The sequence below is a fragment of the Fopius arisanus genome, unplaced genomic scaffold (assembly GCF_000806365.1).
Source record: "Fopius arisanus strain USDA-PBARC FA_bdor unplaced genomic scaffold, ASM80636v1 scaffold00191, whole genome shotgun sequence".
NCBI classification, from domain to species: domain Eukaryota; kingdom Metazoa; phylum Arthropoda; class Insecta; order Hymenoptera; family Braconidae; genus Fopius; species Fopius arisanus.
Genome location: NW_011887930.1, coordinates 119,608 through 142,876, shown reverse-complemented (window position 1 = coordinate 142,876; position 23,269 = coordinate 119,608). Strand labels below are relative to the sequence as shown.

General features: G+C 39.2%; 1 protein-coding gene across 1 annotated transcript; it reads right to left on the bottom strand.

Annotated features, from left to right (window-relative positions):
• Window positions 1-2,437: 2,437 nt before the first annotated feature.
• On the bottom strand, window positions 2,438-23,269 carry LOC105272488 (carboxypeptidase B). Its single transcript, XM_011314642.1, has 8 exons — window positions 23,121-23,269; window positions 21,267-21,591; window positions 14,002-14,304; window positions 13,813-13,903; window positions 4,713-4,858; window positions 4,558-4,614; window positions 4,334-4,418; window positions 2,438-2,718 (listed from the first exon to the last, which is right to left on the bottom strand). Exons 1-8 carry the CDS (start codon window positions 23,201-23,203, stop codon window positions 2,522-2,524), a joined length of 1,287 nt encoding a protein of 428 aa, XP_011312944.1. The 5' UTR covers window positions 23,204-23,269; the 3' UTR covers window positions 2,438-2,521.

Genomic DNA, 23,269 nt, shown 5'->3' with positions numbered 1-23,269 from the left:
CCGGTGATATTCAATTTGAGATGCGGGACGAGTATTATCCATCATTTGAGGCTGCTGCAGCAGCAGGAGACATGAGCACATTGTATCGACGCCTTTTGGAAAATGTTCTGATACCTCTGGAATGGTTCATGCGACTACCTGTGCCTACATTGATTACCCATATAAGCCAAGCTATTCTACAATTTGAGGGTATCACTGCAGTCCTTGGGACTGTCCGTACTCGCGACAGGACAGACAATAAGTTCCGCCTAGTTGTTAAGGACACAATTAGGAAAGACCGATAAGTTTCCGCCTAGTTGTGAAGGACACAATAAGGAAAGACCTATGAATCAAAATTAGGTGCGTGACCAGAGATCGTCACTGTCCCTTTCTCAGGGCGCATTGAGGACCTCTGGAGACTTCCCGCGAAATACGAAAGTAGCGGATCTAAAATTAGAACGCGTGCGGGAGCACTGGGTCGCTCAGTATGCTAGGTTATGGGGAGAGGGTCGGAGTTCTTTTAGTGTGGTCGGTCCCCGATAGCGTTGGAAGGTTGGTAAGGTAGGGTGATCGATAGCAGATAAGGTCGATAGAGGCGAGAGCGATCGATAATTAGACACCGGTAGAACGCCGATAGCTGCCAATATGCGCTAGCATAGCGAGAGCTCTAGGTATAGGTATACCTCCTACTATAGTCCGTTAGCTCAGCCTCATGGCCGTAAGAGAGATAGCGATAGGTAAAGCGATATGGCGGGCTATATAGCCACGCTAATCACCGAGAGCTGCGGGCTGTCAGAGCCCGGGGCCGAGTGGCCCGTGAGAGTGCTAGAGAAGCTCTCCCGTGTGAAGTGGAGAGTGCTCCCTAGTAGCTCTGCTCCCCGCTCCCGACTCACGCGGCTGGAGTGCGTAGGGGATCGTCCGTGGTTCTTATTACCACCGCGAGGATATCCCCGCCGGTATCGTTTCCCGGAGCGCGCCGAATTCAAACGTCCCCAACCAGGCTGTCCAGTTAGCCCCTTATCTGGACCCCTGGCCTTTTGAATGCCCGCCTCATCTAACGTGGAACAGTTCTCTGGAGTGGAGAACCAAGTGTTCCGACAGAGGAGTCGCATTGGGAGCTGATGTTCAGTACTATAACCTCAACTCCCCACGCGTAGGGAATTAGCCGACCCAATCGATACGGCAGAGAGCGTGATTGATCTCAGTAAATATTTTCCATTATTATTAACACGAAAATCGCGTTACAGTTTTTAATCGACTTTATAAGGAAACAAATTCATAAATTTCTTAAAGAGAAAATATTGTTTGGAAACCAATAATTAAATATTATCATGTTGTTAATAGACCTGACGTGATGTTCATTTTCAAACTTTTCATTTCTATATTTCCCGCTCTCGATGTCAAATTAGAATGCACTAACTTCTCACGATCAAAAACATTGTCAGCGTCCTTTAATATTTAATTAACGATGAATTTTTCCTGCCTCTAGTGCACAACCATCGCACTTTTATTTCCACCAATGAATGTTGAATCATTGAAAATCATTTTTTAATTCCATTTTTTGTAATCGTAAGGAAAATATCCAAATACGTGCATAAAGATTCACACCATTTTGCCCTTGTATTTCAATCCCGCGTATGCGCAATTTCCCGATGTTACTCCCACCTAGCCCCCTATCACTTAACGTATTTCTCCAATGATATTGGTGCCTCAGCTAGCGTTACCTCACTAGATGGCACGTCGACCACCTGCACATGTTCCCTCTGGCCCTAACCAAAAGCGGGCAATACAAAATTTTTGTAGTTTGCGAATAAGAGAAGATGTCGGGATGTGTGGTAATCGGTTGCAAATCCAGATCATCATCAAAACCGTCAAAAAAACGTGAAGAGAAGTGCACTCGCATGCAAGAATTTTGTACACTTTCAAATTTTGAACAGAAGAAAATTGCTCAAAAGAAAAGAAAGCAATCGAAATTTGCTAACATTCGAACGTCCATCCATCGAAGAGCTAATGGAATTAAATATATAAAATTTCTAAATGTTACATTACATTTACTCCAATAAATATTTTCCGTTCATAATTGAGTGTCCATCATTTTGTATTCAAATTTCCAATTTCATGTTTTTAGAGATTCAAATGATGCGCTGGTAAGCATGGTGGTGGTATGTGCAGGTGACGCCTCTGCCAATTACGGCAGTAACGGTAGTGCGACGCGCTGTGAACGGAGTGTCAGGGGGCTGCCCCCACCAGACAAATATACGACAACCCTTGTAGTCAGGTTGGATCTTTTATAATTTGAACTTTAATCATTTTACGGTTACAGCTCCGAGCCTACCTGACGTTGCCCACCTCTGATCTACAATATCTTTCTTGGACAAAAACATTAAAGGTAGTATGGAAATCATAGTAAATATACACATTAGAAAATCATGATAAATAGAGAGATGAATAAACAAAATAATGTAATGAGTAACTGTTATTTGATATTATATTGATTTAAGAAAATTATGTTCGGGGAAAAATACAAAAATATAAATGTAAACTAAATCGAATTTCTAGAAATGTATTTTTCTGCAATATATTGCTGGAAAACCTTGAATGCTTGGAATGTTTCGATGCCAACTGGAACAATACGACTCGCCGGAGGATCGAATCTTCCACCAGGTAATTCGATGGTGTATGCTAAGTCTACGCCGGCAACGGCTAAAGCCCAATCGTCACTACCGCCGGCGGCAGCATCTGTTGAAAAATACATTTTTGTCAATTAGCTGAAATCTTAGTGAAAACACGATTGAAATGGGTTACAAATAGTATAATATAGTACTGGCTAAAAATCAAATCTGGATAATAGTCCTTTAGAATTCGAATGAGAAATACTGCTCACCCTGACAGATGACTCGATTGGGAGATCGAGTCATTCACTTGATCGAGTATTGACTGTTCATTGGGCGAACCATTTCGTTCAATCAACCAACGATTGTCTACTGACGCTCGATCAAGGATAGACTAACGATCGAGTTGCCATCAACCGATTAAATAAGTCGATGAATGGATCAAGTTCGTATCGAGTGAATAGATCATTTGAATGAGCAATGTCATTTTTCTCTTGGTCGAATATTAGCTGATCATTGATCGATGAGTAGTTTCTTTCGAGCAATCATCGATCATAGCCTTAACATGGATCACGGACCCACAGTCGCCTAGCCATCAACTGAATGAACGATTTGGTGAATAATGAATTGCCATCGAGTGATCTGTTAGTGTAAGGGAGGGTGAAGTAGTATGAGCATCGTTTGTAAATAATGTCAGGCATTGAAAACACATGTACACATACCACAATTTCATTTTGGCAGTTAGAAATGCATTACCTTTTGCATGAGACAGCGGTCAGAAAGACTGGGGATAGTGAAAAAAGGAGCAAAATGGAGGTCTCTTTTTTTTCTCGAATTGTGTAAATTTGCTGAAATCCCCATGATTCCGAGATATTTATGAAAAACGCATTCTCAAGTTCAATTCAGCAATGGAATGGAAAATCATTATCTCTCCTAAATTTAGGGGTATTCGTTAAAAACTGAGTTATGAGCCTGGGTCATCTTCTATTATCACGTCATTGCTGAGTTGAATCATCGTATCTGAAGGGATAAAAAAGAGACAAAAACGTGTCCGTATTACCTAGCTTCCCTTATAATCTCTTACAGGTGAAAATTTCTTTCAGTCATATTATCCATGTAAACATTTTCTTTTCCCACACTGAGGCCTGAAAACCCCATTTTCTGGACGCTATAATATCGTTAACAAAATCTTTTCAGACTGAGTCCCAGTCTAAAAAAAGTTCGTTAAGGATATTATGGTGAGAGACAACTCAATAAAAAGTAGAGAATGCAATGAAAATTCTTGAACGCACTATTTGATTCATATGAAAGCTGTGTGCGAAATTTCAAGACCGCTACGGGAATAATCACAATGCGAATAATTTGTCAAGTTGGAAAAAGCACAAGTAGGAAATTGATGAAAATTACAGATGCTCCATCTCACCGCGTGTATAATTAGGAACTTCATAAATTATTCACATTGTTATTATTCCCGTAGCGGTTTCGAAATTTTAGCATTCATATGAATCGAATAATGTGTTCAACAATTTCCATGGGATTCGTCATTCTTTCTGTTTCCTGGAGTATGTATTGTCATGCCGCCATTATATCTTTATAGCCACGTCGTGGAAAATATATCACCCTTTCCCACATGCTTGCTTGTCCATCTTGCATGCGGGAATCTATAGTCCACGAATAGGCCTGACAATTACTATTTCGGTCGAACCAATAAAATAACGCTGGAAATTGTATTTATTGCTTACATAAGACATTGGTAGAACTTCCAACAACATATTCAGTTCCATATTCCTTATAGACAGCCGCCGCGGCTTTCACGCCAACTTCACGCTAGAAAAAAAAGTCCAGTCCATTACGAGAAAACTCTCATGCTTTCATTTCTGAGTGAAGATACAAAAGAGCACTTCACACGTGAATTGTCATTATTCTGTTTCTTATTGAAATTAGTAATTATTCATATTCAACTTACGAGAAGAGGTTCATTGGTGGGTAAATCTGAAGTCCAGCCCCATGGATGCAACAGGTACTGAAAACAAAAGAAAATGGTGAATTGAATATCTCAGTCGGCATGGAGGATTCATTCACCATTCATCAGTACTTTGAATTGATTTATAGTTTGCTTACCTGTCCGTAAGAGTGAAGAGTTAAGTATACTTTAATTGTATCCTTATTCGCTAGCATGAAATTCCTTAATGCACAGGTCTCGACTTCGGAGAATGCTTTGCTACCGGCGTAAGTATCGGAACAAGGATTATTGGATGCTCCGATGGCTGAAAATAAATAATATTATTTTTCCACGCTAATTATTTTCCAAACTGACGCGGTGTTGGCTGCATTTTTCGGCAACACAAGACACCAACACACGTGCCTTTTCCGTGAGAAGAATGTGAAAGCAACTGTGTTGAAAATGGTAAAAATTTCTGTGTGCATCAGGAAAGACGAATAAAACACAAAAACTATTATTGACTATTAAAAGAAATAAATCTGTCACAAATCTATTGTATCGAAATAGTATATTTCGTAACAAGTGGGGGAATGTGATTCTTGGCGTGTGGGAGGTTTATAGCACGAGCTAAGTGAGTGGTTGCGAACAATATTTTTCTTCACAATGTACGGGAAAGTCACTTTTTAGGCACACTAAGCGAAATGGAGCGTGGTTGAAAAGTTCCTTTTCGGCACAGCATAATGAAAATGAATAATTTTCGAAATTCAGATGTAACATTATCGATTCCTAGAAATATCGACACGGAAGTAAATCATCCTGTTGATAAAAACTAATAAAAAAAAAACTATTCGGTCAATGAAAACAGAATAATCAACACGAATCATATCTCGCTACGACCTGTTGACAAACTTTAATGGAGAACTCGCCTACACGAAAGTCAAACCTTTGCGGCTTTAGCGCCGAATGATATTTTATGGCTATAGCGCCGAACAATGAATTTAATTAACTTGCGACTGCGCGTCGATTGTGGGTATTATGGGAATTGTCAAACCGGATTTTGAACGAACCATGAACCGTAAATACTCAGGGGAAATACGATTGAATGTCGCTTCGTCGTTGACCAGAAAATAACTTATAGTAATCCTAGAGTCTTGATTGAAGCTCGTTTCGTCGTGATCTTGTGATTGTGATTATTTATTTATTTATTACTTCGTCAGTGAATGGGTCTCGCTCCAATACTGTACTGATTCCCGATTGTGTTGTCAGAAACGGGCAATCAACGATTAACACCGGTACGAACGGTTTTGAACGATTAGAGAATAAAATAGATATTATTACCATGATTTCTCTCCAAGTGTTCTGTTCTTGAGAACATAAGGGAATACCTCTATTGAAGCCTTTGAGTAATCCGGGGTCTTATACGCGCGAGGGATTCTTTGAAATTTCATAATGACGCCGCGAAGCCCAGCTGGGGCAGAATGAGGAACCCCCACGGTTCCAATAGAAAACGATAACAATGTTGACGAGAACTATGTCCTAGCAGCAATCAACACGAGTAAGGATTCCGGTGAAAGCACGTAGTCAATAACTAGAGGTAGAGGCCGCGGAGTATTGACAACTCTACCTGTACCTCCGGCAACGACACAAAAAACCTCTAACATAACGTCACTCTAACACATCGTTATATTGAGAACGTAAATGCGGAGTTAAATTTCAATCAGGTAGGTGAACTTCCTCTGTTGCTTAAAGTTTTAATAGCGACCCTAATGCCCAACAATCAGTTCCAAACAGAGGAGTTTTTTGTGACTGACGAACAAAATAGGCAAATGAGAAATCTCCATGGAAATCCTGAATTTAACAATTCAGATCAGCGAGAGGGCCAAAGGTCAACTAGCGAGGAAATTCGAAGCGTAAGCCGCGAACCGAGCCATTTCACTAGAAGCTCGTTCAGTAGAAATTCCCTAAGCCGTGATCGAACGCTATCACCTCGTAGGAGAATTCTTTCCTGCAGAGCTAGCGACTCCCGTGACGACGACTACGAAAGATTATCAAAATTATTCGCGAAAAAGTGGACGCACAAGGCCTCGCAATGATAATATGGGTAGCTACGGTCGACAAGAACGGGGAAACGCGATTGATTTTCAGTCATCCCCGATTCAAATAGGTAAAATCGTGAATTCGTGGAAAATTTCATACCCCACAACTGAAAGGGACCCCGCGCAATTCTTACTTCTCTTGGAAGATTTATTGACGATGAGCGGGATAAATAGAGATCTTTTCGTCCCTTGTCTTTCCAAGATTTTTGATGGAGTGCATAAGTTATGGTATCTTATCAATAAGAAATCGTGGTATTCGTAGAAAGATTCTGTTAATGCCTTTCGTTACAAATGATGAGACTGACCTTGTCCACGAAGTGACGGATTTGAAAGTCGAAAAGAAGTTGCGCCCGACTTTGTTCGAACAAATGGAACGTCCACCAGACTTTGAGAACCAGCTCAGACAAATTGTGACGAAATTGAGCCCACGTTTAGCTTTCGAGATCTTAAATCTCGACATTAGAAATTATACCGAACTCTTGCATTACGTCAACAAACGCAGTTATATGTTTAAACAATGTGACACTGCAGACAAATCGCGATTCAAGCACGGAAAGACACTGGAGTTGAATAAAATTTAAGGGCCTTCCGCAGCAGAAGAGGGCGAACCCGACATCGAAAGGGTTCATTCAAGCGATGAGGGAAATTATCAAGATGCAGAATTGAGGGCAGTAGAAACATGAAAGCCAAGTTAGTTTCAGAGAAATTCCAAGCCTCTAAGTAGATAGAGACTTGAGAAAAATCTTCAGAAGTACGATAATAGCCCCACTAATTTCAACAAACAAAATATTGGAAGCACTTCTGTGGAAACTGCGGTTAGAGGGGACACACTTCACGCTAATGGCAAAATAGACGTAAAGTCGTGTGCCATAATTGTCGTGAGATCGGGTATGAAGCTAGGAATTGTGTTGAAGACGCGGGAAACGCCAAAAGCCCTCAGTAACTCGACCGCCGGTTTCTAAATTAAAGAGCGACAAGGAGGGTATAGGAAGAGTAAGCACGATACACCGAACAACATCGGACAAACCAAAGACCTGGAGAAATCTGAAAAAAACATCAAATACGTACATGTAAACATAGTGACCACACTTGATGAGGAAAGCGAACTGTCTGACATCGATGTTAACATGTTATGCACAGAAACGTTGAATGAACCAGACGAATTCTCTTCAGTCTTAACACTGTCAATTAAAGACGACGGAACCATGGCTAACGAGATTAACGCGGAATGTAGAATACTCAATTCAGGACAATCTCGGGAAAAACCCTGGCGACCTCAATCATTACCACCTCCCATGATTGGTAGACTGACGCAAAGGCGTATTTATAGTGGGGAAAGTCGTTGTAAAGAGCCAAGGAAAGCGACGCTCATCCCTGTAGACATATCTATTTTCGGCGAAAAATTCAAGGGAATAATTGACAGCGGTAGGGACAGGTCTTACTTGAGTCCGGAAGCTTATGAACGCGTTAAAGGGTATCAAATAAGAGAATTACCGCCTGATACAACATCAAGAAAGGGTATCAAAATAGCCGACAAAACAATTGTTAAAACTCATGGCGGAACAGGATTTATCATTCACATAGGGGAAGTATATGGTCCTCAGTGGTTTAACATAACCATTAACCAAATCTGTCAACGGATCCCATTTTGGGAATGGACTTCTGGCTGTCCTTAAAAGTTCTAATCAATCCTTCTGATCGTACGTGGGCCCTCACCGAAAGTCAACATAAATATTCCCTAGCACAGTTTACTATAATACCTTCTCAACTTTAACCGCTGACAATAAATGAAACTCAAAATTTAAAGTGCTTTCTGGCTAAACAATTCGCTAAATTCGACACAGAATTGACCGGTAAAACCGATCTTATCAAACACGTAATTGAATTAGACGACTCTACCCCTCACAGGCAGAAGCCATATTGAAGAAGCTAAGCAATACGCAAGTTTATTGACAATGAAGTCGAGAGGTTACTCTTGAAAGAATACATAGCCGTTAGTAATGAATTGTCAAATCGCTAAATCGTCAAACTAAAAAGCCCGCGTCCCTACTCCGCATCATGCCATCAATTATTATCCCAATTATTATCCCAATTGCATCAGGCGAAGTTCATCTCGACTGTTGACATGAGTGAAGCATTCCCTCAGATTCCCATGGACGAAGATAGTAGAAAATACATTGCGTTTGTCGTCGAGGGTAAAGGCCTATTCCTGTGATTAAAAATACCTTACGGTTTGACAGAAGCCCCTTCCACCTTTCAGAGGGTAATGGACATACTCAAGCGGCGAATAAATGAACGAATTCACCAACGCGGGTTGCCAAATAAATGGACTGATCATGTATTCACATATCTGGATGATTGGGTAGTTGTCAATGGAAATCTTGACGAGCACTTACAAATCCTTTCGAAAAATCAACCAAAAACGCAATATCAATGTCAATATTAGAAAAGGACTCTAGGTATATTAAATCGAATAATAAACCCGTTAATTGTGGAATTGGTGGACAAAACAGGAAAACTCGTTGGTAAATACTATGTCAGTGACTTAAAAATTCCTCACCATAGCTTGCGTCGTTAATCATTCTCATTGCCATTATTATCATGAGCGACAAATCCTCGTCATCTGACCACAAGACGTCGAAGAATTAGTTGGAGGAGCTGGAAAGGAAGGGTCTCAAACAGGAAGCAGGAATCCAGGCACTGACCCTCGAGATCGAGGAAGCAAGAAGCCAGACGAACTGTACGGTGGACATTGCGGGGTCCACTGATAGCAAGAACTTCTTCGACGACGACGTTAATGATGACGACAAGTCAACAATTTCGTCACAAAAAACGAAGCCCCTGAACAATACTGACACCTCTGTGGCAATAACACCATCAGCTGACGCCCCCAAAGTCATTCATGGGACTCAGACCTTTGCGACAAATGTCGGGAAAACACCTGTCAATGGCTGTATAAATTGTCGGTCTGGCGATCACCACTTCGCGTATTGCACACGACCCTTCGGGCCAGGCTTTTGCCACATCCGGTGCTTCCGGATTTGGTTGCTCCACGGAACTAAATATGTACAACCCTGAGTGTCCGGACTGCAACATTCGTTTCGGTGGCTTCAACGACTACCTACGTCTCAATTATGCCAGCTCGCCAATCTGGATGGACGACGCCAATTGAAGCGACATGTCAGAGCAAAATTTACTGAACCAACGACCATCCAAACCAAGTTCGTCAATTCCTTATCAGGAAGAACGCTCTATGTAAAGGTAAACTTACCATCCCTGAAGCTCGGTCTGCCCGGACCCTGTCAGAAGAAAAACGAGCCCTCACTATCGAAGCCCTTCTGTCTCCAATTGTCAAGAGAGCTCTGGAAAAGATCATGGAGGAACGCCCTGAGCTGAAGGACGGAGACTAACTCGTCATTATGACTACAGCCAAGGCCGGCAAGAACGTCAAAAAGCAATAGTCGATAACCACCATCCTCATTAACGTTAACACGATGTATACATTTATCCCCTCGGCCATATTTTGTTGTCAGTACATAATTCGTTTAGTGTTTAGTTCGAGACCAAGCATACAGAGTGTCCTCTCAGTTTTGCAATCATCAATTGTTTAGTTACCAGAGAGCAACAGAACTGCGGATTGCTTAGTTTAACTTGTTGTCAAGAATATTTAGTCTTTTCCAGTTGCCACCGATGTTGGGGTTGGAAAAAGGAGGTGAAGGGGAAAGAGGAGGAGAGTGTAAAACGATTATTAGTTATACCAACATCAGCCTCGGAAATCTTGAGAAAATTAGAAATAAGAATTTAAATTTGTAAGAGGGCATGAACTGACACGAGCCGACGGCCTAAAACAGAGGTGGGCAACCTCCACTCTCGGAGCTACTCCAGCTCCTAATCTCCATTAGGCAAAATCATCCCAAGCCATAAAGTTTATGGCTGCACCTTCGGGCCCATGATGCCCTGCGTATAGGCAAGATTAGTAAGCATATTCGACAAAAACTGGGCGGTGGGAAAAGGAAAATAGAAAAATTTTCTATGTCTAATGGAAATATTTTCTCAATAAATGTTTTTTTTGTGGTTATGCTGTTGATTGGTTATTGGTTGCTTTTAATCGTCTTTATAAAAAGGAATTTCGTACCTTTCATGGATTTCTTGAAGTGGAAATATTGTTTGGAAAACAATTATTAAATATGACTATGTGGTTAATAGACCTGACTTGACATTCATTTGCAAACTTTTCATTTCTATATTTCCCGCTCTCAATGCCTACTTCAAATGCACAAATTTCTCACAATCAAAAAGTTATCGGTGTCCTTCAATCTTGAATTGACGATAAAATATTTCTTTGTCAAGTTCACGAGCATCCCACTTTCATTTCCACCGATGGATATTGAATCTGAACCATCATCTTTTAATTCCATTTTTTTAATCGAAAAGAAAATGTCAAAACACCTGCGTAAAAATTCAAACCATTTTGCCCTCGCATTTCAATCACATGCATGCGCTATCGCCCAATGCTACCACTGCCATACAAATATACGACAACCCTTCTAATCACATTCGGTGCCACATAATGGGGACCTTAATAGTTTTCTGGCTACGGCTCCGAGCCTATCTGACGTTGGCCACTTCTGGCCTAAAGGACATAGTCAATTAGGACGTTTCGACAAATATTCATCAAATGAGTTGCGCGCTGACGGGCCCCATCCAACAAGTGCCGAATGTATGAAAAACACGTGACTCTCTTGTCGGGCGACGTTAGCCAAAGTTCTCCGCCACGTTTTGTATCTACCATATGTATTGTTTCTTTTGTTGTTATTATTACTTTTGTCTTTATTATCCTGGAAATATAATTAATCACTCAACTCTGCGTTAGTGAAAATTAATTAATCGTCAACCTACACCAGGAGAGTCGATTTCTGAGGCAGCAACTGTAAGTAGTCCGTGGTTCTGTATAATCTCTCTCTCCTTGGTCTATCTCTTTTTCATCGGGTCTCCAAAGTCAAGTCCACCCCTTGTTCGAGTCTATTGCTCTTTCTAAAATCATTGTCGAAAATATATCGAGTTGTCACCCTCGCCAAAGTTGACTGTCGCCCAACATTATCACTGAATCATTCAAAATCAATCGCCTTGAGCCCCGACTTGTTCTCATATTTTGAGTTTCATTTCAGTATTTTTGGCGTCACGGTTGCTGTCCTACCTGGAGGAAGACGTCGTGCAGCGACAGAACAGGTGCGCAGAGCCGAATAATAGATACATTAGGAAATATAGAGTTTTTTTAAGAAGCCCATTGCTGGCCGCGTAAGGGCGTCCGTTTAAGTTGAGGGAAGCTGACAATTCCCTCTAGGGTTTAGAGTCGAGTTTAGGTTTAAGCTTCATATTAGTATCGTTATTATTTTGTCGTTGTGGATATGTTGGTAGTAATCACGTATCCAATAAATTGTAGTCTTGATTATCGGGGAAATTGGTCAATTTAAGTTTCTTTTGTCGTGCTAATGACGTTTTGTCGCGACGGGAGCGTAAACTCTGAAGGTAATATTTTGTAGTATTTTGGTTCAATTTTGTATTTTCTGAGAGTTATACTATTTTCCATTTTGGCTTGAAAACCTGTGTCTTTTCATGTTGAGATAGAGGAGAAGCCCGCAGAGGGGATATCGTTTCTCCTCCCCCTTGTAACATGTCGAGTCTACTCTTGTAAGTTCGCTGCCAGGCATTTTAAGTTTTTGAGTTTGTAGAGTTTGAGTGAAGCTGAAGGAAGTCAGTGTCTCTCATAAAACATTTTCCTGATTGGCGCCCAGGTAAAATTTGGAGTTATTGAATTTTTTTTGATAAGAATAAATTGAAGTTTATCCTATGGACGTATGCTGCTACGCTCCGAACTAGATTAGTCTACTGCTCCCTCGGGGACAGTATGGTTAGGGCGCTAGTGGGGAGGGGCTGCCCATAGGGGGAAGTTATCTCGCCTTTGCTGTGGATCCTCGTTGTGGATGGGCTCCTCACTGGACTCGAGAGATTGGGGGTGGATGCAATCGGATATGCAGACGGTGTGCTCGTGACTAGCAGGAATGAGGGCATGCTACACCGGAAAATGCAGAAAGCGCAGGACTATGTTCAGCAGTGGGGCACCTCTCATGGACTCAGGGTAAACCCGAGCAAGACAGAGATGGTGCTTTTTTCTAACATGAGGAGGTGCGTTGTAAGACTCTCCTCCATTTATGGCACAGTTCTGGGGTTTTCGGATGGGGTAAAATACCTAGGTATATGGCTCGACAGAAGGCTCAGCTGGAAGAAACACATCACCATGCCGACCAACAAAGTCATCATGACTTACTGGGCATTCATGAGGATGTTCAGTAGCCCGTGGGAGCTAAGGCCCCAAAGTTGTGAAATGGATCTAACACAGCCATAATACTCTCACAGCTCACGTACGCTGCCGTTGTCTGGTGGACGACCATGAACAAGGCCTGCCACAGTAAAACGGTAGACAGAACGGGCAGACTGCCGATGTTGGGAATCACGGGGGCGCTTAGAACGACCCCTGCCTCAGCGCTGGAGGCTCTGCTCTTTCTCCAGCCGCCCCACCTTCACATTACGGAAGTGGCGCTAACCTCGGCCGCGAGATTACATTTGTAAGGCCTATGGAAAGGGGCCAGTAGTGGTCATGCGGCGATTCTTACGGCGGACACGGTCACAGTCACCTTTGGGGACTGCTGTCATGGGGAGAAGATGCCTGCGGGCCGCGCTGGCACTTCCAAATGAATTTCAAGGTCAACCTTGGAGAGGGGGTAACCCAGCCAAGGAGTGACAAAAAGTGGACGCCACAGAAAGGGCTGGTCTAGTACACGGATAGCTTCAGAATTGGCAACCATATGTATTTCATTATATACATCATTATATACATTATATACATCATTGATTGTGTGTCATTACTTTGCCAGCATATCTAGATTATGCTGACAAAGTAATGACACAGAATCAAAGATGTATATCAGAGGCCGTTTGCGTATATATACGGAAGGCAAATCCAAATCGGGCTCCAACATGTACTAGTCGTAAACTATGTAATCAGTTAGATGACATAATTAAAATAATAAACTTTTATATTTAAATATCTGTGAACTATTGGTGAGATTTATCCCCCACACAGGGTACAACACTTCATCGAAATGAAAAAATAAAAACTCACTCATCCACTTGAAGTCGAAGTTCCTGTTAGCATCGGTACCCACACATCGACTATTAGCATTTGATGAGCGAGTTTTTCTCCAAAATCGGTACTATGAAAAGATGATTATTATTGAAATTTAAACTTGTGATATTAAATTTTTTCGCCCGTTCATAATTCAAAAAGTTGTTGAATTCATAAAGTACTTACACTCTCGTGGGTATATTCGTAACCATCAGGATTGAGACTTGGAAGGATGTACCAATCAACATTTGCATACAGATCGCTGGTACTTTGATTCGTGACCAATTGATGAAGAGCATAGAGTGCAGTTGATGGTGCAATCCACTCTCGTGCATGGATTCCAGCATCAATCAAGATAGCAGGCTTGTTTTGACCACCGTTAGAAATCTTCACTACATAGATTGACCTGCCTTCATGACTCTGCCCAATTTTGATGAGCTTAGTGGTTTTGTTATACAGTTGAGTAAGAATGGTCAAGTACTCTTCAATCTGTGAATAATAAAAATGTTACGTAAATTCTAATGCCGCATGATGCTGCAATAAGTAGAGAATGGTTTGTCTTAGCAACATATAAAGAATAGCTTCTTGATATCCACTATTGAACTATTATTGAATTGAATTATTCGGTTCAGTAATACCTTGTGTTAGCAATACAGTGTAATTTGTGATGCGGTTGTAGCATTTTGTTAATTCAAACGGGTTTGTGGACGCAAGCGAGTACTGGCTAATTGTTACTTCTTAAATCTTGATTGATGAAACACGCAATCTAGTTCACATAGTCTGTTTAAATCATCGGCTATGTACGCTTACATCAAATTTAATTATGATTTTTTATGAAAATAACGTACATTTCAAAGTGATTTTAAACTAACTACCAGAAGTGAACGATTTGTAGGAATGGGAACTTAAAACAGAGGAGGAATTATAGAAGTCGTGCATCTACACAAGCACCCAGCACCGAAGATGAGGTGACTTAGAATTCATAAATTCAAAGGTAAAACCTAAGTCGTGAACTATAAATCAAGAAATTTGGAAAAGGTTGGTAAAGTTGACAATATAGTCCTAATAATTCACCTGTTCCATTGGTAAGGCTTATCGAATCGTGATAACATCAAGTGGATGCTACTGTTGAGATTTAAAAGCCTCTGCAGTCGTGGTCAAAGGGCAATCCCTGTAGTCCGCTGGGCCGTGGGGGGGGGGGGGGGGTCAGGAGAAAAAAAGAAAGACAGATAGGTTATCTTTTGATAGAATCTGACTGGAAAGGACTAAATTCTAAGGCAGGGCTGGGCAACCTGGGCCCATCAGGCTCAAGTAGCTCCCGAGGTTCCTTAGTGAGGGCTGGGGGAGGAACCTCAACCACTTAAAGAAACTACCTGCTCTAATCCGATTTTTCTCCTTCCTTGAGCCCTGCTTCGACCGATACCGGCAGAGTGGATCCTGATTTAAAGCAGGGCCCGGCAACCTGGAGGTAGTCGGGAGCCAGCTTACTACAAGGTTCGGGATAATCCTCTAATTTTAATAGGTACTCAATTAGCCAACCATTGTGTGCGAATAAGTCCCACTGGTGATGATATTCCCGTCAGCCACGTAGAGTGGCGTGCCAGTCAAATAAAAGTGACCGACTCGCCAGAATTAGCGCTAAATTTCAGTTTTTAATTTTTTTAATTACACTGAAAACGTAACATTTCATATATTTATAAAATGATAGACGGCAATTATTATTTTCTTTTCAAATATTGGAACGCTAAATTTGAGCAATGAAAAGTGGCCACTGTCGACTTAGCAATATATTCATGGATATTCCATTGCAGATTTGCATATTACAAATTGGAACTTGTTAATTTTGCAACGTTCAAGTCAAAAATTAATTTTTTTATTCATAACATGAGAAAATAAGTTTTCTTTTGAAAATTCCCGAATATGGTTTATCCCTCCAAAATGGTTTCGAATACTACATTTCATTTCAGTCTATCAAAAACTAAAAGTGTCGGATTTTGTATTTTTATTTGAAAAATGTAGACGTATATTTCAGTTACTCTGGTAGCTGCAAAAAATACAAAGTGAGTAATTCAATGTTGTTAATGACAATCAATCAGCCCTTCTCAATAATTACTATTTATCGACGAATCATTTGCTTCACATGAGTGGGCAAAGTTATTGCTCGATTAGAATTGTCGGCAAATATTGTATTTTATTTATTGAATTCTGACAAATATCGTCTAAACACAAAATAATGGTCAAGGGTGACTTCTCAGCATGAAAGCATTAAAAAATTTTTTTGCCTAATATAGCTGCCAATTTCGAGTGAAAAATTGATATTTATAATTCTCTTTTTTTCTCAATCTTTTTTTCTGAATTTTGTGGTTCTGAATTTTACAACCTTTCTCTTCTGTTATTCTGTGTTGAATTAGAAGAAAATTGGACAAAATTGTAGCCCATTCCGCTAGAATTTGAATCGAATGGGACTTTTACGTATTGTTATTGTAATACTCTTTTCAGTATTGTTTTTGCCGTCTACCTTTTTAAGATTGGAAATGATGGAAAACTTTGCATAACTGTTTAATTCAATTATATTATGATGTATTTTCGACGCTAAAGCCCTAATTCTCCATGATCCTTATTATAAAATAAAGATACGCGACTGCGTATCCGCCAAGTAGAGGTTTTATCGGTGGGACGTCACATGCCGATGCCGTCGCGTATAATATACACGACACGACTACTCCAAAAATGTGTTTGATTTTTTGTCCCGTAATACGACGATTTTTCGGGAATTCGGGCCTTAGTTACAGTATATAAGTTGACTGTGAGCTTTATGAAGATATTTTTACTTTCTCGATTGATTCAGTACACAAAAATATCCGCCCATAGCAACCATCATAATCTCATATTTCCACAATTTTATTTTCTCTCAGCGATAAATTCGTTCGTCAAAGTTGGCAACGAATATAAAGTGTGTTTCTCTCTCTTTTCCTGCTCTTGTCCAGAAACGACAGGAGAGATACTCATGCGTATGAACAGGCTTCCGCATGAAAGCTTCGTAGCGATGGCGTCTGAACTAGTACGGGCTTGGAGTATGGCAGGGTGCGTATAGAGCGTCGGTAACAGCGCACAGCGTAGTCTCAAGTAGTTACCACCACAAGATTGCCAGTTAGATACTGTTTTGATTCAGCTCGGTTGAAAGTTCATTGTAGTTCATTGTAAGTTTATTTATCTATAAAGATAATTGAAAGGATATTTCGCCCGACAATGAAAAAAAACAAGAAGGAGGGACCACCTGCTTCCTAACTATGTGTTCAGTTAATAAAAAGAATATTAATATTTAGCTTCAATTGTAATAAATGGACTAACAATAACCTACAATGGCATATATTTTTTTCCGATATAGTTATCATCGTTACTAGTTTCACCATTCACATTCGAATACATATTAATTTTTATTATTCTCAGTATTATCGTATTCCTTAATAAATTCCATAATTATTATATATTTGAATTTGTTTTTTTTTGAGATTGATAATTGAATGGATATTTCGCCCTACAATGAAAAAAACAAGAAGGAAGGACCAACTGCTTCCTACCAATGTGTTCAGTTAATAAAAAGGATATTAATATTTAGCTTCATTTGTAATAAATCGACTAACAATAACTTACAATGGACCGTCAAATAGGCTGAATGAAGAAAAAATGTTTTTAATTATCTGCTAAATGGGGTCACGCTCTGCGCTGTTACCGACGCTTTCATCCGCGGCCTGCCAGCTCCGAGAAATTGACCGTCGAATTAAATAAACTAATTATTTGGACCTTGTGAATCGTTTGCAGGTGGTTTGCAGGTCAATTATTGATATAAATTACCGTTTGTTCAATAATAATTGATTTTCAAAGATTTTTTAAAAAGAACTAAAACTTTTATCGGAAGATCAGCTCAAAATTAACAGTTAATCGATAATAAGTAATTTTTAATGATTTTTCAAGTTGGGGGTTAACTTCTGATAGAAATTTTAATGATTTAAAAAAAATCCTGAAAAATCAATTATTATGGATCAAACGGTAATTCTGATCTATATAATTGAATTGCAAACCACATGCAAGCGAGTCACGAGGTCCAAATTAGTTATTTATTTATTTAGAAAAAGTCGGGGTCGAACTTCCGGTAAACATTTTCATTACATTAGAAAAATCATTAAAAATCAATTATTATCGATCAAACACTAATTTTTAGCTGTGATGGATCGGTAAGCCTCCTGCAAACGATTCACATGATCGAAATGATTAATTCATTTAATTCGGTGATCAACTTCTTGGAGCTCTGTCATACTCTAATACCGTAACGAATTAGTTCAAGCGCCACAGCTATTGATGATTTGAAAAATACAATTGATTTGAACAATTTAATTGAACAAGCTTTCCATGAGTGGAAACACGCTATTCAATTTTCTATTCATTCTGACGAGTATGTTAAGTTCACTCAAAGGACGAAAATAAATTCAACTTCTGATATACTTATTATGCAGTTGAATATATTCAATGTTAACACACAAAATATCGAGCAGAAAATCCAGAATTGGAAATTGAAGGCGGTGGCAACAACTTCTATTTCTTTTCTTAGCATTCGGCATTCTGACAATAGTGCTATGCTGTATTGCACTATGAAGTGTGATAACTATACCTGCTTATTGAAAGAGAATCAAAATAGTTGGGCTCACATAGACGATGCAGTTATTTCAAAAATTCGATGGCCACGGAATGCAAAAGTTGTATACAGGGTGTCCCAGAAGTACGTGCCGATAATTAACCGGCATGTACAGGGGGTGAGTCTGACCCAAAAAGTCCTTTACTACTTTTGGATCGGAAGAACCCCTCCGGAGATACTGGGGTAAACAGGACAGCCAATGACGCTGCCGCGTTAAGCGGCAGTACGTCGGTGTGGCTGTCGCGCTCGAGTGTGAGTGATTCCCCTTCGAGCCAGAAGGAGGCGGGATCACGTTCCACATTCACCCGTGAGCGTGAGAGAGAAGTCATGGTATTCTCTCTCACTCTCCCGCATCACTCCGCGGCAATGTTCTTGCAGTTATCTTTTAAACAATTGGGTTTTTGGGATTTTTCCATTGATTATGATTTGTTGCAAATTGAATTTGCAACAAAATAATCTCATGGAAAAATCACCTAAGCCCAATTGTTTATTTTATATCAGCAACGAACACTTTCATCATTTTTAAATGTTATAAAAAAAACGATGGGCCGTTCGGCATTTGTTCATCAGATGTTTTTTGTTGCAAATTCGATTTGCAACAAAAAATAATTTATGGAAAAATCTTCGAAAGCCCATTGTTTATTAGATAATTGATCAAGAGGGTGTTTTTAACGAAAAATCGAAGAATCACCGCGATCGCTCCGTCGATTTCAGAGATAATTGTTTAATTATTAATTATCTCATCAACCGAGACTTTGACAAAATTTTGTAAGGAGAACTTTTTTTTGTTAAATCTCATTAACAAAAAAAAAGATTCTCCGATAAATTTTGCTAAATCTCATGGTTGATGAGATAATTAATAATTAAACAATTATCTCTAAAATCGACGGAGCGATCGCGGTGATTTTTTGATTTTTTGTTAAAAACACCCTCTTGATCAATTATCTAATAAACAATGGGCTTTCGGGGATCTTTCCATTGATTATTTTTTGTTGCAAATCGAATTTGCAACAAAAAACATCTGATGGATAAATGCCGTACGGCCCATCGTTTTTTTTATAACATTTAAAAAGGATGAAACTGCTTGTTGCTGATATAAAATAAACAATTGGGCTTAGGTGATTTTTCCATGAAATTATTTTGTTGCAAATTCAATTTGCAACAAACAATAATCAATGGAAAAATTCCAAAAACTCAATTGTTTAAAAGATAACTACAAGAACATTGCCGCGGAGTGATGCGAGAGATTGAGAGAGAATACCATGACTTCTCTCTCACGCTCACGGGTGAATGTGGAACGTGATCCTGCCTCCTTCTGGCTCAAAGGGGAATCACTCACACTCGAGCGCGACAGCCACACCGACGTACTGCCGCTTAACGCGGCAGCGTCATTGGCTGTCCTGTTTACCCCAGTATCTCCGGAGGGGTGCTTCCGATTCAAAAGTGGTAAAGGACTTTTTGGGTCAGACTCACCCCCTGTACATGCCGGTTAATTATCGGCATGTACTTCTGGGACACCCTGTATATATTGTTGTTGGAGAGAAAAAATTGAGATGTGGAAATATGAGAACAATCTGAAAGATCATCTCTAATTTGTGACTATGAAACTCCCGTATGTATCTAAAATCTGACTCAGGTCCTTTACGTTGGGTCAGTCATTTTGAGGGAAACCAATCTGAGCAGTTATAGGACCCCTCAAAATTTTGATTATCAAATTCAACCATTTGAGGGCTATTGTCGTTCGTTGCACTATAACGTATTCCCATGCAAATTATGGAAAGTAAAATTGAGGGAAAAAAATCTATCGATTGATAATTGATAGATAATTCACCTTGTTCATTATATTACTGTGAAAACAATTGATATGCGTGCAAAAAAAAAGTGAAGTCCCATGAAAAAAATACAAAAATACGTTTGTGAAAAAATTTTGCCAAGTGGAGGTTTTACTGTATCATCATATTTTTCCGAAAAATATTCTCTGTTTTATTCACAAAAAAATAGGTGTAATAAAAAAGACGTATGTCGTTCACAAATCATATTGATTAGAGGGACTCAACATCTCAAGTGACTGAGTCCAGTAATGTAAATAAATGGAAATATCGTCGTTGGAAACGCTAAAGAAGAAAAAGCCCTCTACAAATTTCCGGCTTGAGAATACATATAGCTGATACATGTTGTCATATGCCCATGTATGAGCTGAGTTTTATTTATATACGAACACTCTTAAATTAACGATCTTGACAAAAATAGCGCCACCAACGGTAACTAGCTTCGCCAATCGCCAATTCGATTTTCGGAAAAAACTCCACTTGGTACGCTGATATTAACGTGAATTTCTTTCATTGAAAATGGTCTCGCGAGAGCACGTTGCCTCTACGAATCGGGACTCGTGCACCACCTGGGACAATGACGGTATATTGAATATTCGTTTCGTATTAAAAACTTGTACGTTTTTGGTTTCTTCTCCATCTTTTGTGATATAAAAACAACATTCAAACTGCTTTCTCGCTTTCTTTCGTCTTTTATTTCCCACTTAATTATTCACCACATTTTCCATTTTTCACTTTCTTATTAAGTACATTTTTTATGATCATCGAAGAATCTCTCTAACTTCGTTCCGTATGGAGACCCAAGCATTTATAAAATTACTTTGAATTCAATTACACAGCTAGTGCTTTATAGTCAATCGGAAACTTATAACAATCTAATCAGCCCGAATTTTTATGCAAAAAATAATGAAGTAAACGTAAGTACTTACCTCGGCAAATCGTGGATAATAATTAAATGCTCTGATTCTTCTGGGACCAAAAGACAAGAGTCTTGATTGCATTCGACGCATCGTGTTGGTGAATCTTTCTTCAGCTACGGCTTTCTCAACGTCTTCGATAGTCACGTTATATTGAATTTTGTTGAAATTTAACATTTTTTTGAAATTTAATTCTTCATCAGCCGTCACCAGAACATCAACTGGATTTAATGAAGGCCGACTCATTCTTAGAAAATCGATATTCGGATTATCCTCGAAGGATTTAAGTACAGATTGTTGTGCCGGGGTCGCCGGAAAAATTGTGAGCTGTTGCATTCTGTAATTTAAATAGACATTGGTACTCCAAACGAACGATTCGATTGTGATATTATGATAATGAACGTTCATAACTATGAAATCGATGAAAACAGGGCCACATGTTTCTCAACGAAAAAATTTTTCTTTTGTTCATCGACATATATTTTTTTCCGATATAGTTATCATCGTTACTAGTTTCACCATTCACATTTGAATACATATTAATTTTTATTATTCTCAGTATTATCGTATTCCTCAGTAAATTCCATAATTATTATATATTTGAATTTGTTTTTTTTTCGAGATTTACTCCGCGGCTACAGTCACATTGCATTTCGAGAAACATTTGGTCAAGGAATTGTGCTCTTGTTCGAAAAATAAAGAACTATAATAATTTCTCAATAATAAGAAAGAAAATTGTGGACTCAAGTTGGAGAATTTCTGTACTTAAATATCTTCACTGTGAAGTTTGAGACGGATTAAATAAATTGTTTTATGTCATTGTGGCCGAAAACGCGTTTTTATCCGCGCGAAGCGAGTTTCGAAACGCGTTTTACCGGCCGCAATGAAATAAAATAAAATAGCATCATAGCCACGGCGAAAAAAGTGATTCTGGCTTATGCGCGTTATAATCCTCGTCTCCGACTCGGACTACAAAGTCGCATTCGTCAGATTCCCTTTTTCCGTCATAGGCGTGAAAAATACTATTCTTGCCGCAGCAAATTATCCTTTAGGACAACGACAGAATCTCTCCATGGAATTTTTTTTCCTCTCATTGTCAGATTTGTTGCCTGTCAATTTTCGACCGATGAGTTTCTTAATCCCGTGAAAAAAAAACTTCATTTTGTTGGGGTAAGCCAGGATTACTTTCAAATTTTATGGAGTCTGTAAGTAAATATACATGATTATAGCTGCATATGACAGTTTTCGGCCATTTTTTTTCATTAAAAATCGCCAAACCGCATTGTCATGTAATACATCATAATACTATTTTATCTTCCCTACTCAATCAAGGGAATATTGGTATGAACTTATTTTCATCATGTTCACAACTTTATTCGCAAGTTTTGTTGCCCTACTGCAACTTTTAGTGAATTTTCAAGTTGGCGTTTTTCTCCAATCGGCCAAGGAATGATGTGATCATTCTGAGAAACTGATACAATGAAAAGGCTGTTGATATTTTCGAGAAATTGTAGCAGAATCTATTAGCAAAATATATATTAATATCTAGTGTATGATAAATTAGTTTTCAATTCATAAAAATTCTGAAAATTCTATAAAAAAAACAAACGTTAGAATGCATCCATCCATCTGTACACACATCACCCTGTTAGTAAGTGAAAAAAAAAATTATAAATTTTAATTCGAACGAATACAAGGCTACCATTCGAAAGCACAAAATGATTAGTATAGTCCTTACTAGTCCTGACGTTTATCCTATGAAAACATTCCTCAAATTATACTTCTGATATTTTCTTGAGTTACATACTTATTTAAACTGATTTAAATTAAGAAATTATGAGTTTGAAAATGCATGATCTAACATACCCTTTGAGCTGGGGAATGTGCTCATCATAGCTGAACCCCAAGAGCCCCGGAAGTATCGCATGAAGTATCAGGAAGGGCTTCATTGCTCTGACTGAATCTTATCCACGTGTTAGCACGAATATATATTGTCTCGAAATCTAGAATGGTTC